This window comes from Theobroma cacao, chromosome 5 (genome assembly GCF_000208745.1).
Source record: "Theobroma cacao cultivar B97-61/B2 chromosome 5, Criollo_cocoa_genome_V2, whole genome shotgun sequence".
In the NCBI taxonomy this organism is placed as follows: Eukaryota; Viridiplantae; Streptophyta; class Magnoliopsida; order Malvales; family Malvaceae; genus Theobroma; species Theobroma cacao.
This window is the reverse complement of record NC_030854.1, coordinates 30404600-30419458: the sequence shown is the minus strand read 5'-3', so window position 1 is coordinate 30419458 and position 14859 is coordinate 30404600. Positions and strand designations below refer to the sequence as shown.

General features: G+C 34.7%; 2 protein-coding genes and 2 long non-coding RNA genes across 5 annotated transcripts; 2 read left to right on the top strand and 2 right to left on the bottom strand.

The window, feature by feature from the left end:
- LOC18599344 (26S proteasome non-ATPase regulatory subunit 12 homolog A) lies at positions 1130-7340 on the top strand. Of its 2 annotated transcripts, XM_007029273.2 has the most exons (12): positions 1130-1248; positions 1344-1541; positions 3646-3753; positions 3843-3947; positions 4035-4091; positions 4200-4396; positions 5891-5990; positions 6062-6174; positions 6283-6436; positions 6523-6600; positions 6766-7009; positions 7117-7340. In XM_007029273.2, the coding sequence occupies exons 1-11, from the start codon at positions 1246-1248 to the stop codon at positions 6982-6984; spliced, it is 1332 nt and encodes a 443-aa protein (XP_007029335.2). In that variant the 5' UTR covers positions 1130-1245; the 3' UTR covers positions 6985-7009; positions 7117-7340. The 2 variants fall into 2 exon arrangements, with proteins under 2 accessions (XP_007029335.2, XP_007029338.2); XM_007029276.2 differs by having other exon boundaries at positions 6766-7340.
- On the top strand, positions 9248-10291 carry LOC108662002 (NAC domain-containing protein 67-like). The gene has a single exon (XM_018121006.1). The coding sequence runs from the start codon at positions 9248-9250 to the stop codon at positions 10289-10291; it is 1044 nt and encodes a 347-aa protein (XP_017976495.1).
- On the bottom strand, positions 11812-13257 carry LOC18599341. The gene is made up of 4 exons (XR_001927868.1): positions 13244-13257; positions 13091-13161; positions 12443-12557; positions 11812-12146 (listed from the first exon to the last, which is right to left on the bottom strand). It is a non-coding gene; the product is annotated as an uncharacterized LOC18599341 (long non-coding RNA).
- Positions 13716-14547, bottom strand: LOC108662079. Its single transcript, XR_001927857.1, has 2 exons — positions 14391-14547; positions 13716-14212 (listed from the first exon to the last, which is right to left on the bottom strand). It is a non-coding gene; the product is annotated as an uncharacterized LOC108662079 (long non-coding RNA).

The window sequence follows — 14859 nt, the reverse complement described above, 5'->3', positions numbered from 1 at the left end:
ATGCCAAGAATAGTGCCACTTGACCTTACATCATTTAATCATCGAACATAGTTTTAAACTCATCAAAATACATATCAAAGCATAATCAATTCCTTGTCAATCTTTTGGATATTTAATTTCAATCAAGCTAAATCCCACTACGGGCTGTTTCCCTTTACAATGCATGTGCACTCTTATCATGCATATATTCACACATTCATTTTTCGTTCATGTCCAATATGCACAAATTATACTTATTATAATCAGGCTTAAGTGTGCATATGTTTGCATTTCACATCTCATGTTCTAATGCCTAGCAACATACTTTACCTTCTTTTATCATACATAAGCATACTTATTTACATGTTCACATTTGGTCATCTAATGTCAACCTTTATGGCATTAAATATACTTGTGCCTTGAAAGTTCATATCATATAGCTTCTTTTGCACTAATTCATGTGCACATGTTACTTCGTTTTATGTACTCATAAAATTCAGCACATTCAAGTCACAAATTGCAATAATAGTGCATAGCACATATGCATATATGATATCACTCTTTAACCGTATACATACATCAATTTACCTATTTCATTTGAGCAATCTATTCATCATATTTTATCCTTTTCCATAAGTTAAAGCGTTACAACATTACTTTCTTTTTCTATTTGTCTCTTTTTTTATGTTATTTGATTGGTGTCACCAATTCTATGCCTTTGTCGATCTTATTCTCCTTCTCCTTTCCTTTCAATTTCCTCAAATGTAGCCACTCATATTCTTCGTTTGGCTCTTTTGTCTTTTTTTAGACTTAATAATTTTATATACGACACTATAACACGATATGAAATTAAATAAGTTTAAGTTCGAAGTAATCATATTTAATAGTACAACATGATTAAAATAAAAATAATTAATTGTGTTATCATGTATTTATATAATATCATAATCTAATTATAACTTGCTTAAATCTCTAAATAAATACATTCTTTTATCATGATTGATAATTAAATATAAAAAAGTTGCTCTCTCTCTCTCTCTCTCTCTCTCTCATTATTTTTATTTTTTTTATTCTTTGAAATATGCTATCTTTCTTTTATCACAAGAAAGGAAGAAAACGGCAATAAAAAACCCGGTTTAAACAAAGTCTGTGCGGTCCGGCTTATTTAACCACTGCCTTTTTGCTTCATTCCACACTTAACGAATCTGAAAACTCTCTGTTTCTCTTCTCATTTTTCTCTTTGCTAGGGTTTTGTTATCTGGAGCTATGGTAAGACTTAACTTTTTCTATTCTCTGTTTAGATCTGAAATCTCCATTTCTACTTCTTCGAATTCTTACCGCTTTTTTATATGGGAATTATACAGGACGGTAATAAAGGAAACCTGGAGGCGGCGATCGAGCAGTTGCTTAATGTTGAGAAGCAGATGCGTTTCGCCGGCGATGTTGCTGAAACCAAGAAAGCGGTCACCGACATTTTGCAGCTTTGCTTCGAAGCTAAGGATTGGAAGTCTCTAAATGAACAGATCGTTAATTTGTCCAAGAAACGAGGTCAACTAAAGCAGGTGACAAAGATTTTTACGTTTCCTCTTAACTGAATTCGATTTGTCGCTTTAACCGATTTTGTATATGGACATTAAGGGTTTTTGGAAGATACTGGGGATTGTAGTTGATTCTAATTTGATTATTTGCATGCGGTTGTGCATCAAATCTGATCACTTTTAGAGATTTTTCGGGTTTTTTTTTTGGAATTTTTGGTATTTGGTTGCTTTAAATGCTTCATTTGGTGTTTATGATTGCTATTTGATAGGTGGGTCTATTGAAATGTTGGGCATTTTGAATTTACATTTAGTTAAAGTTCATTGTTGTTGCATGATTGAAGAAAACTTTTGTTGCCTTTTGATTATAGTGAGTAGGCGGTTAGGACTCTCATTTTATTGGAAGAGAAGCCTTCTTTGCGGTAGATGACTGAGCTACTAACTCAAGTAAAGTTTTAAACTTTATCATTAAGTAGAGTTAAGCTGAAAAACAGAAGAAGACAATTGCAATTGCAGCTTCATATCCTCCAGATGGACTCAGGATTAGAATTGTGATTAGTGGCTGGTGATATATCGAGACTACAAATTCTTTGGCAGTTACTCATAATCATAACTCAGAAACAGTTCAATTCTCACATATCTCTCCTTGTTTATTCCTCGCCTAGTTTGTTAGCTTGAGTGTACACTTTTTGTTTTCTAATCTATTGATGTGAAAATATATTTTTGCTTATTGATATTGGACAGTTATGGTAATAAGGAAACTTTTTTTTTTTGATAAATGGTATTAAGGAAATTTGTGGGCTTGCTCTGGTGCTTAAATTCACTTGAGTTTTTTGTTTTATCCAGCCTTTATTAGCTTATAATTAGTATGATACCACCTTAGCACATTCCAGTTAACTGATGTAAATTCATTCATGTCATCTAGTTAGATTTGTTAGTAAATTTGAATAACAACTGATTAGTTTCAACACACTATAAAATTACACCCCTGTTACAAAACCTATTCTTACTTTGTACCACAAGAAACATTTAATTGGTGGTCTATTTAAGTTTCTCTCAATATTAATAGACATCGTGTCTTATTGTGTGCCATGTAATGTTACTATAGCTACATTTACCTTGGTTGCTTTGAGGATCCACCTATAGTTGTATGTAAATTTATGTATGCATCTGCTAACAATGTGATTGCAGAAAAAACTTAATTTGAATTTCTTTCTTTTTATAGTATGGTTTGCATGTTGCTTTTTGGATCATGATTTTGACCTTTTTTGCTCCTTGTTGCCCATATGATTAACCTAATTGTTTTTTGATTTTTTAACCATTATCCAAGCAATATTGAAATTTGGCTAAATGCTAAAATTTAGGGCATAACTAACAATTCCATAGTTTAACCAAAAGACTCAATCCACAGCAACCCCAAAACTCATCGCGTGTTTTTCTCGACATTTGCTGTCTGTAAAGTGGCTGCAGCTCACTATTATTGGCTCATTTTCATTGTTTCCTTTGCAGTTCCAGTTCAGCCACATCTAGCAATGCAAACAAAAAATCCCAGAGTCTTAAAAGGAAAAAGAAAACTCTTCTACTTTCTTTTCAATTTAGTCAAGCCCCAAGGCAAATGTTTTTATTTGGTAACTCTTTGGATGGATGTGGTGATGATATTCTACAATTAAACAGATCTGAACCAATAAATTTTCATTTTATAACCTCCAAGATTTACCTCATAGTTGCTGCTGTTATTATTGACCTCAGATTTATATGATTCTTGCTCATGTTAATCAGAACAACTTTTTCTATTTAAATGGTTTTTGCTATTTACGTTAGAACCATACGATACAATGAAATTATGAGGTAAAAAACGTTAATTTAACCAAATTGAATCATGTAATTGATGGAACAATTGAGTAAAGTTCAGGTCTTATTCTCGGCATTTTGCCTTCTAAACCTAAACTTTTTTCTCCCTTTTTGGATTATAAAATAGTTTTGCAAGAAATGTTGACATACTGTTAAAGCCATTTAATTGAATATTTCTTAGATCCTTTTTAAATTTCTACCTACTGTCAGAACAATTCATAGAAGGTTATTTTTTTTGTCAATATTATGATTGTTAATGTAGCTATTTATTTTTCTGCAGGCTGTAACTGCGATGGTTCAGCAAGCAATGCAATACATTGATGAGACACCAGATCTTGAAACCCGTATAGAGCTCATCAAGACCTTGAACAGTGTGTCTGCTGGAAAGGTGAATATGTGCTGTTAAGTTTTGTGGTTATGTGATGTAAACTGTTTATTGTTGTAATGTCTTGTCTAATGAACTTCTTCCTGCTGTAGATTTATGTTGAAATTGAGAGAGCGAGATTGATCAAGAAACTTGCAAAGATTAAAGAAGAACAAGGCCTTATTGCTGAAGCTGCAGATCTAATGCAGGAAGTTGCAGTAAGTATTCTGTATAATATGTCGATTGCTTCTATGAATCTCTGCATATTTCCCCTTTTGCTCATATTTGACTGGTTTGAACTGCAGGTTGAAACTTTTGGTGCAATGGCTAAAACTGAGAAAATTGCCTTCATTCTAGAACAGGTATGGGCAACTTATTTTTATCACCGCCGTTATTTTCAAAAATATTGGATCTTTTAGATAAGATTCCAATAATAATTGTGCCAACTTGTCAATAATTAACCTTTGCAGGTTCGCCTCTGCTTAGATCGACAGGATTATGTTCGTGCTCAAATTCTTTCAAGGAAGATTAGCCCTAGAGTATTTGATGCTGATACCTCCAAGGAAAAGAAGAAACCCAAGGAAGGTGATAATGTTGTGGAGGAGCCTCCTGCTGATATTCCATCACTATTGGAGTTGAAGCGAATCTACTATGAACTAATGATAAGGTATTTGCCTGCCTTTTCTCCGTAACTTCCATGGTTTGTTCATTAACTCTTTTGTGACCATGTAATGAGTTTGATAATTATTATGAGGTTTAGGGGTGCTTGAATACGATTTATATCGTTCTCTTGGAATGACATCATTTTATGTAAATTATCTGTGGCCAGCTAGTCTCACAAATATCAAAATATGTATACTTTCTGAACATGACCTCACAACTTGGTCATTACTGTGAAGATCCCTTATTCTTTTCTCTTTTAAAGAAGAGGGGGGTTGAAGGTGGGGTTTGGGAAATCCGTGTTTTTTGATTTAGAAAAAGACATTGCTCTGTGGAAACTCTATTCTCAACTTGGTTATTATGTATTGTTGACTTATTGTATATTCAACATACCTCCAAGTTGATGGAAACAAGTTTTATCTATCTTGAGCCCGAGCTTGGTTTGATTAGATTAATTTGAATTTTGTGTTTGTGTTGGAAATTTGATCTTTCATTTAAGATGAATGTATGAGTGGATCTCAATTAAGTCACATGCATCTTTCTTCTAAAGCTTGTAAGGATCCTGATGATAAATGATACACAAAAGGACATTCATTCAGAACCTGTTCGTGCAAACTGATATGAGTTGCTACTTGAAAGAGCTTCAAGTTAGGTTGTTTAATGTGGCATTTCTTTCAAAGATGGTTTCTGTAAAAGAGTGCATGTGAATGTTTTCTTTCAGACGATTTTTATTTCCGATGTATTGGATGGTGGAAGGTTGGTTCTTACTTTACAAGATGAGTTATATTATTTTGGGCTAGAGATCTATATCTCACTTGGAAACTTAACCCTGGAGATAAAATAAGGAACAATGCCTGAGCTTGGTTTGATTAGAGTAATTGGAATTTGTGGTTTGGTTGTGTTGGAAATCTCTCCTGTCCAAAGCTTGTAAGGATTTTGATGATAAAAATATGCACAAAAGGATTTCATTCAGAATCGACCTACACAAACTGATATGAGTTGCTAATATAAAGGACCTCAAGTTAGATTGCTTAATGTGGCATTTCTTTCAAAGATGATATCTGTAAAAAAGTGTATGGGAAATGTTTTCTTTCTGTAAAGAGTGTTGTGGTTTTTATTTCAGATATGTTACATGCTGGAAGGTTTGATCCATATGTTACAAGATGAGGAAAAAAATATCTTCTATTGTTTTTGGGCTAGAGATCTATATCTTTCTTGGAAACTAAATTCTGGAGATAAATTTGAGGAACAGAGCCTAGTTTGTCTTGAAAGCAAAGAAGGATTTGTCTGTTATTGGATGTAAGACTGAGAATCCTTGTGTTTGTTTTGGCTTTTGTAGTTGAATAGTCTTTACCATTGTAACTAAGCAAGTAACGAGAAAATATTAACCATCTCCATTTAGCTGTAAAGACCCAACAGACAGCAAAGTTCTTGAAAGTCATCTTCTCTGTTGCTACGTAGGTGGATTTATCTTACTAATGAGTTTTCATTTTCTCTGTAGGTATTACTTCCATAACAATGACTACCTTGAAATTTGCCGTTGCTATAAGGCAATATACGAGATTCCGTCCATCAGGGAAAACCCATCCCAGTGGATACCGGTAAAGCACATCTCAATTTATACCCTTGCCAAGTTCTGTTGAGCTGTTCTCATGTATATTTTAACTTGCAGGTCTTGAGAAAAATCTGTTGGTACTTAATCCTGGCCCCACATGATCCAATGCAGTCAAGCCTTCTTAATTCCACATTGGAGGATAAGAATCTTTCTGAGATTCCAAAGTTTAAGTATGTCTTTGGTGAATTTAGTATTCATGAGTATTTCAAGCACTAGGCAGGTTGTTTATCAAATGTTATGTTATCTGATAACTGTATTTGTTTAATTTTCTGTCAAAGGTTGCTATTGAAACAGCTAGTTACAATGGAGGTTATCCAGTGGACATCCCTTTGGGATTCTTATAGGGATGAGTTTGAGAATGAGAAGAACATGCTTGGAGGCTCTTTGGCTGACAAAGCTGCTGAAGATTTAAGACAGAGAATTATTGAGCATGTAAATTTGCCACTCTCCTGTAATACAATTTTTTTCACTCGTTAATTCATCTGTTTCTTACTGGCAATTTATTTGATGCTTTTCAGAATATCCTTGTTGTTTCAAATTACTACTCAAGGATTACCTTGAAGAGACTTGCAGAGTTGTTGTGTCTCACTGTCCAGGTTTGCTTACTTATGTTTTTTTTTTTTTCTTTCATTTCTCTCTCTATTCATGAGAAATCTTGTTGGTGGTTAAGTAGGCCTTTATTTGAAATGCAAAACAACAAAGATTCACAGACTACCATGCTGTTTCCATCATGATTAATGAACTGATTCCCTGCAATGCAGGAAGCTGAGAAGCATCTTTCTGAAATGGTTGTGTCCAAGGCACTGGTGGCAAAGATTGACCGACCAATGGGAATAGTCTGTTTCCAGGTAGCAAAGGATAGCAATGAAATTCTCAACTCGTGGTCTGTGAACTTGGAAAAACTTCTGGATCTTGTTGAGAAGAGTTGCCATCAAATACACAAGGAAACCATGGTTCACAAAGCTGCTCTAAAAGTATGAAAAATGAAGAGAAAAGGAATTGTAGGTAGTGGCCTGTCTTTGTCGCAGTTTACTTCATTTATTTTATGTTGGCATACAAAAGCCACAATCTCAAATTAACATTTCTGCCAAATGATATATCATTTTATGCAGGCTTGGCCAAGTTGAACTGTGTTTTTGAATGCAAGTTGTTGCATCCCTTCACTTAATTGGCTTTTTTTTTTTCCCTGAAAGTTGTCAGACCTTTCTGTAACTGGATGTTAGATAGTAATTATAGAAAACCTAAATGGTGCTGTTTCTATAGCAGTGGCAGGAAAACAATCGGGTTCACTTGTTGTTTGTATTCGTCTTCATTATTTACGTTTTCGCTTCTTTCACATGGTTAACTGGTCCTTTTTGATGGTTTCCATAAGTACTGCCTTTTTCCAATTATGTATGAGTTATCTCATTAGGTTTTGATCGTAATTCACTTTCAGCCGATTAGTATTGAAAATAAACACTCTCTCCCAAAATTATGTTGTAATGTAGCTGAAAAACGCAAGAAAATTATAGTTTTGAAGTGAGTCTCTCTGGCAATCAGCTGAGGAAGCAAGCATCCTCCAGTCAAAAATAGAATCAGCTTATGGTGCAATAATGACCTAAATAAGGTGAATATATCATTTACCAAGAGATGGATTCATATAGAAGTTACCGGTTTACTGCCAGATAACTAATAAGGGAATTAAATTCCCCTTCAGTGGATCGCATATGAGATACTGATATCTTTTCTTCTCGCTTTCGTCTTAGTTAGAGGCTTCTTTTTCGGCTCTATCCAGACAAAAAATTAGCTATCTGGTCTCCTTCAATTGTTTATTTTCTACTATCTTAAATAATTGTGTTAATGCTAAAAATGGTAATTTTATGTTCTTTGTGTCTTCCTTTTCAGTAGAATGAACCAACTAAATATTACTAGGTCTGCACAACATAAGAGAAAATGTCTGCTTGATCTCCGAGGGAAAACACAAGCAAGTGACGAATTGGGTTTCAACCCTTCCATGTTGCACTAATTCCGTTTTGTTGCTTTAGGGAACAAGAAATGAAAATTTGAAAACTAAAATGGGATAGAATATAAATACAATTTTGTAAGGGTGAGTAAATTATTAGTTTTCGATTGATTTGGTGTGTCATAATTGAAAATTGAATAAAATTGATAATTTTTGAAAAATCGATCATACTATTTAAGTTTAAAGATAAATCAAATTGATCAAGAATCGAACTTATTTAGTTGATTTGATTATAGATTAAAAAAATCGAAAGTTTATCACTTTTGTGTTTATAAATTATAATATTAAAATTAATATATTTCATCTCTAATTATTAAATATATAAATAATTTAAATATAAATAAATTAATACTAACTAACATAGACGAAAAAAAAAACTAATTACGCGTACCTAAATCATAATATACAATTTATTAACATAGACACACACCCACATATATATACATGATTTTCTAGTCAATTTAGTTTGAAAATTATCAAGGAATGAAATGCCAAAAAAAATCCTAGCAAAATTAAAATTAGGAACTGAAAGCAACAAAGTTAAACACAAAATGCCAATAAACAATTAAAAAAAATCCAGTCAGGGTTAGATGCTTTCCAAAAATCCATGGACGGTTGGATAAGCTGATCACTTTTGTCTTTATAAATTACAATATCGAAACAAAGAATTGTGGATAACAAATAAAAAACACGTTCTCATTCATCTTAACCAAACAAATTAAGTCTGTAATCACTTGGGAGCCATCGTAATGAGGGCAGTACTGATTGTGCAGGCAGGTTCTAGGTGGTGCTTAATTTACATTCGGAGAATAATTTTTCCCCATCAAACCAAATGATGAGCTTGACTTGGTGAACCAAGGAGCTGCAGTTGCCGGTTCGACTTCTTTCCAGCAATATTCCGGCGGGAGCTGAAGAAAAAGCGTTGCTTGCCTTTCATGAATGGAAGCTGAGACTGAGAAGACCAATAAACCCCACGTGGCCAGCAATCAACTTAGGGAGATAATAGGACACTCCCTTAATCCAAGACCAATCCCCGAAGCTTCTGCATGCCTGCCGCGTATAATTCTTTTTTTAAAAAATCCAAGATTAATTTCTTTTTTTTTTTTTTTTTAAAGTGGCGTTGTTCTTAAGCAGTCTTTTGTTTCCTATATAAATAAATAAAATCACTACTCTGCTGTAACTCTTACTTCCAGCATCAAGGAAACGAAAAACAGTATTACTCTTCTCATCAAACCTTCACAATGTATTCCCTAGGCGTGGTTTTTGATCCTTCTGATCGAGACATCGTTTCCCACTATCTCCCCATGTTGATTTCTGGTGAATCAATGAGCAGTTTAGGTGATTTGCAGTACGTGATTGGTTTTGCGGACATCTATTCCACCAAACCAAGTGTCTTTTTTGATGTTAACAACGGGAATGGTCTTCCCTTCTTGAAAAGCAACCAGCGATTCATCTTTACCCACCGTCAGAGGATTTCCAAGAAGAACGCAAATGGAAAACGACCTAGAAGGATTCTTGAAAGTCATCATTACGACGAAAAGCTTGGAGTTGGAGACAGTGGTGGATATTGGAGATCTTCAACCGCTGAGAAGCCTATACTTGATGAGCAGCAAAAGGAAATAGGGTTCGTCAGAACCCTTAACTTTTTTGAGTTCGAGGATGCGAAAAAAAGTCGAAAGGATGCCACCAAAACTAGGTGGTTAATGCATGAGTATCGTCTTCCCGGGGACACGTTCCAAGAATGGGTTATCTGCAAGATCAAAGACACCTCTCGTTCTCCACATGATGAATATTCTGATTCTATTTGGGAGAAAGAGTTGTTCGGAAAATTATTGTTGCCGCATTCAGATGAGAATCATGATCATCAAGACGAATATCAGTCTCAGATTCAGTCATCTACTGTTTTCAATGATGGAAATCTACCAAGTTATGAAGTTGATCAGCTACTAGATGATGACCCTTTTAAAGAGGTGGACCAGCTATTGGAGATCAACGACGACAATCAGATTCAAACTCAGTCATTCACCGTTTTTAATAACGGAAACCTACCACGTTATGAAGTTGATCAACTACTGTATGCACATGAGAAGGAAATATCAAAAGATGATGACCCTTTTAAGGAAGTGGACCAGCTATTGGAGATCAACGACGACAGTCAGATTGCTGATTACCCCTTCAAGGAGATGGAGCAGTTACTGGGAATGAACGACAATGATCCGATTGCTGACGTAGATGAGGCATTGGCCACGATGAATTCCTATTATTTGTCGGACTTACTCGACTAGATTCAATGGAAATAATTTTGCTTTTGTTTTTTTATTTAGAAATGATTTTTTTTGTTTTCTTCTTTCAAGTTGTAAAAATCTTTTTTATAAATTGAAATGAATAGAATGTTATTATCATTGATTATCAACTATTTTAAATTTATTTCTTAAATCGATTCTACTTGTTTGAATATCGAAATTACAACTTGATTCAGTGTAGCATAATTTGTATAATGCAGTGTTGTTATCAGATTGATTCAACTAACTAATTTCAAGCATGTGATGAGATAGCAAAATCAAAAGTTCAATTTTTAATCCCATACTTGAAAAAGTTTACTTGTTTTCTTTAAAGAAGATCTAATTTTTCCGGAACATATAGTAATAGTATATAATTTGACTGTCACAATAAAAAGGACAAACTGATTTTTTATTACTTTTTCGTGGGAGTTGCCTGTTCAATAATTATAGGTGGAGATCGCAATTTATACCCTTGTATCTATGAGCATTGCTGTGCAATTGAGGGATATTTCTATTGGTCGAGAATTTCATTTCAATGAGAATGAAGAAATAGGGGAAAAACTCTTTTTATTTGGGGACTGTATGCCCTTTAACCACTCTTGCCTCATGATTCCATACGAATATTTTTTTGTCCGCCATACAGGTTTATTTTCAACAGTTGTTGAGGATGATTTATGACACTTTATATTGACATGAAAATGCTCTCTTTTATTCATACTAACATGAAAATCACCTGCTAATCTTTTAATCAACAGAGGATTAAAATTGCAGTTATAGTTCTGTCTGTACCAGCAATGTATTAGTTGGGAAAATAAAGCCTGGCCATAGTTTCAAGTTTGGTGTGTTGCCTCAACTCTGAGGCAGAATGGGTTCCCTGCTAGATGAAGCCACCTGGGAATCCAATTCCAAACCATACAGGCAGCGATAGTCAATTCCTGAGAAAGATTGAGGTTTATTCAATGAGACATAATTTTCTCTCATTTTATTATCTAAAAGCATATGCATCAAAAATTAAGGCTACACAGTAACATCATCCTGTTGAATAAACTCCAATGATACATATGTTTCAAGGATATTACAAGTGCATCTTTCCTTAACCAGTCTTAAGGGATTTTCAAGGGGGAATTACTTTGGTTTGATGGTATAATAACCAAACTTATTATGCATCCTGAATATACTTTCAAACTTTTTGGTACATTTTAAAAATAAAGAGTGCTTTATTTCAACCAAAATATAAACAAAGTGCCTAAAACACTACACAAGGGTAAATATACAAGACACAAAACTTTGAAGATATTATTATATTCTTTAATCTAAAAATCATATATACCATACAATTTGGCTGTAGCCAACTTACCATCAATTTTTATGCAATCAGGACTAAACTTCAATTATATAGTGTCTCCCTCAATATCAGTGAATGAGTGAAGATAAAATCCAATAGGGCTCCTTGGACTATTTAAATATTCTCTGCATTCCCTATGATTTATCCCAAGAAAGATGCAAAATCTTGTCTCCCAATAAAGGGGGAATACTGTTTGGAACACCAATTGCACATCTTAAAAGAACGAAAATAAAATGCCTCAAGACAGAAACTCAAGCTCAAAAAAGCATAATTTCTCTCATGATAAGAAAACTAGTTACAACTTTTCTCTCAACATAACCCAAACCCCAACATTATAAAGAGGAAAACAAGAAAATAGAAAGAAAAGAAAAGGAACAAGACAAATAATCAAGGGAAATTAGTTGATGGACTTAGTTGTACCCAAGCAAATTCCTCTTTGTAACCAATACCTTCACAAGAGGCTTCACATGTATACACCGCGATAGTTGCCCAGTCAAGAGAATGATCTTCATCCTTCACACCAAAGAAATAAACCAACTGAGGCAAGATCTGAAAAACAAAATTAAACAAAAACATCAACAAACAGCTGCAGTAGAACACAGAATAGAGATATTGCTTTTAGTTGGAAAGTTGAGATTTCAGGGAGGAACGAAATACAATATGAAATTAAATGTGTAAAAAGAAACCTTCCATGGACTGATTGTTGAAGATCATTAACTCTTTGCTTTTTCTCTCCTTTTTAAAACTTGATGATAGATGGTTGGCCTTCTATGAGAAGAAAAAGTTGCTAAGGTAAGATTACCAAGTACCTGAAATTCAAAACATAAGGGACCACCATAATAGCTGCATCTTGCAATATCAGCCTTAGATGGGCGACCACCTGACAAGGGCCACAGCGGTTTAGAACTAGCACTCCTACAATACCTGTTAATATAAGAAAGAAGCAAATACCATTCAAAAATGAGAAATCAAGTATGTGAGTTAAAGCATGGGCTTTGAATCAATGAAAATACCAAGGGGATAAAGCTAAAGAAAGAGAAAACAGAGAATGACAATTTGTGTCAAGTCTATTTCAGTAACAAGTTGTTGATATGTACTTCGTAGTATGTATGGCAACAAAGCAGGAAGAAAAGAAATAAATGACTTCCAGTAGTAATACTGTCAGCAGCCTCTATTTGTTTGATTTTTTCAATTTTGCTTTTTTTAACTTCATCTCTCTGCAATCTCAAACATGATGATTAGAAGAAAACCTTATGCAGATAGGCATGTAATGTTGCTTCCATTTACGTTGACATTCTCTGTATGAAGGAAATGTAAGATATATATGTGGCCACTTTATATGACCTAAGCGCTTGCAGAGTCACAAGTACCAGGAATCGTGATAGCTTCTGTTAAACTGTTATATGGTGCACATGAAGTCAAAAAAGTTTTCCAGTTTCAGTAGCAAGCCGTCTCACCTCAAAACTTGTTCAGGGGCCTTTGCTATCCGCTCTTGGAAGGAAGCCCAACTCTTTTTGTCAGCATCTCCCTGTGCATCAGAAGAAATGAATAATTAAGATATTCACGCAAGCATTCACAACACACGATTGCAACAGTACAGGAACCAATACCTCAAAATTGTCCACTTCTTTATATTCTTTAATCTAGATATTATGTATACCATACATTTTGGCTTTAGCGAACTTACCATCAATTTTTGTGCAATCAGTGAATGAGTGAAGAAAAAATCCAAAGCGGCTCCTTGGACTGTTTCAATTGCTACATTCCCTATGATTTATCCAAAGAAACTTGCAAAATCTTTGTGTTTGGAACACCAGTTACACAGTGGAGCTAAAACATGCATACAGGAAAAAAATTATGAGTGCTAATGGAATAATTAAATTAACACAATTTGATTTGGCAAATGTAGTGAAACAAAAAGAAGCTAATACTGACCCTGAGAACTAAGTGATTGCAAATATGCAATTCCGAGCAAGGAAAGTCTATCGCACATAGACATGAATAAGGCATTTAATTAAGTGAAATCAACATTAGTGTGAACTTTAACCAGCATTTAACTACATACCCAAAACGAAAAGCACATGAAATCAGCTCATAGCTGTAGCATATATACTGCAATACAGACAAACTCAAGAAAAGAGTTATTCTCATAATGGGCAAAACGCAAAGTATTTGTTATGGATTAACAACTAATCAAGTTGCATTAGTTAATATCAAGAGTGCCCAAGTTAAATCTGTAAAAACCCTGTCACCTTAACCAAAAAAATTAAGCCTGCAATCACTTGGAAGCTATCGTAATGAGTGCAGTACTTCCATGCAGGCAGGTTCTAGGCGGTGCTTAATTTAAATTCCTCAGTCCCACTAAACTTTCCATCAAAGGATGAGCTTGACTTGGTGAACCAGGGAGCTACAGTTGCCCGTTGGACTTCTGGCTGGAGCTGAAGAAGAAGCGTTGCTTGCCTTTCATGAATGGAAGCTGAGAATGAGAAGACCAATAACCCCACGTGGCCAGCAGTCAACTTAGGGAGATAAGAGGAAACTCTCTTCATCGAAGACCAATCCCAGAAGCTTCTGCATGCCTGCCGCGTAAATTATTTAAAAAAAAATCCAAGATTAATTTCTTTTTTTTTTTTAAAGTTGGCGTTGTTCTTAAGCAGTCTTTTGTTTCCTATATAAATAAATAAAATCACTGCTCTTCTGTAACTCTTACTTCCAGCATCAAGTAAACGACAAACACTATCACTCTTCTCATCAAACCTTCACAATGTATTCCCTAGGCGTGGTTTTTGATCCTTCTGATCGAGACATCGTTTCCCACTATCTCCCCATGTTGATTTCTGGTGAATCAATGAGCAGTTTAGGTGATTTGCAGTACGTGATTGGTTTTGAAGACATCTATTCCACCAAACCAAGTGTCTTTTTCGATGTTAACAACGGGAATGGTCTTCCCTTCTTGAAAAGCAACCAGCGATTCATCTTCACCCACCGTCAGAGGATTTCCAAGAAGAATGCAAATGGAAAACGACCAAGAAGGATTCTTGAAAGTCATCATTACGACGAAACGTTAGGAGTTGGAGACAGTGGTGGATATTGGAGGTCTTCAACCGCTGAGAAGCCTATCCTTGATGAGCAGCAAAAGGAAATAGGGTTCGTCAGCACCCTTAACTTTTTTGAGTTCAAGGATGAGAAAAAATGTCGAAAGGATGCCACCAAAACTAGGTGGTTA

Excerpts from the sequence above, each read along its gene's own strand:
- LOC18599344 (XM_007029273.2), top strand. Across the intron at positions 4,397-5,890 it reads TACTATGAACTAATGATAAG|GTATTACTTCCATAACAATG; the intron begins GTATTTGCCTGC and ends TTTTCTCTGTAG. Across the intron at positions 6,601-6,765 it reads TGTTGTGTCTCACTGTCCAG|GAAGCTGAGAAGCATCTTTC; the intron begins GTTTGCTTACTT and ends CCTGCAATGCAG.
- LOC108662002 (XM_018121006.1), top strand. The coding sequence starts at position 9,248 with ATGTATTCCCTAGGCGTGGTTTTTGATCCTTCTGATCGAGACATCGTT.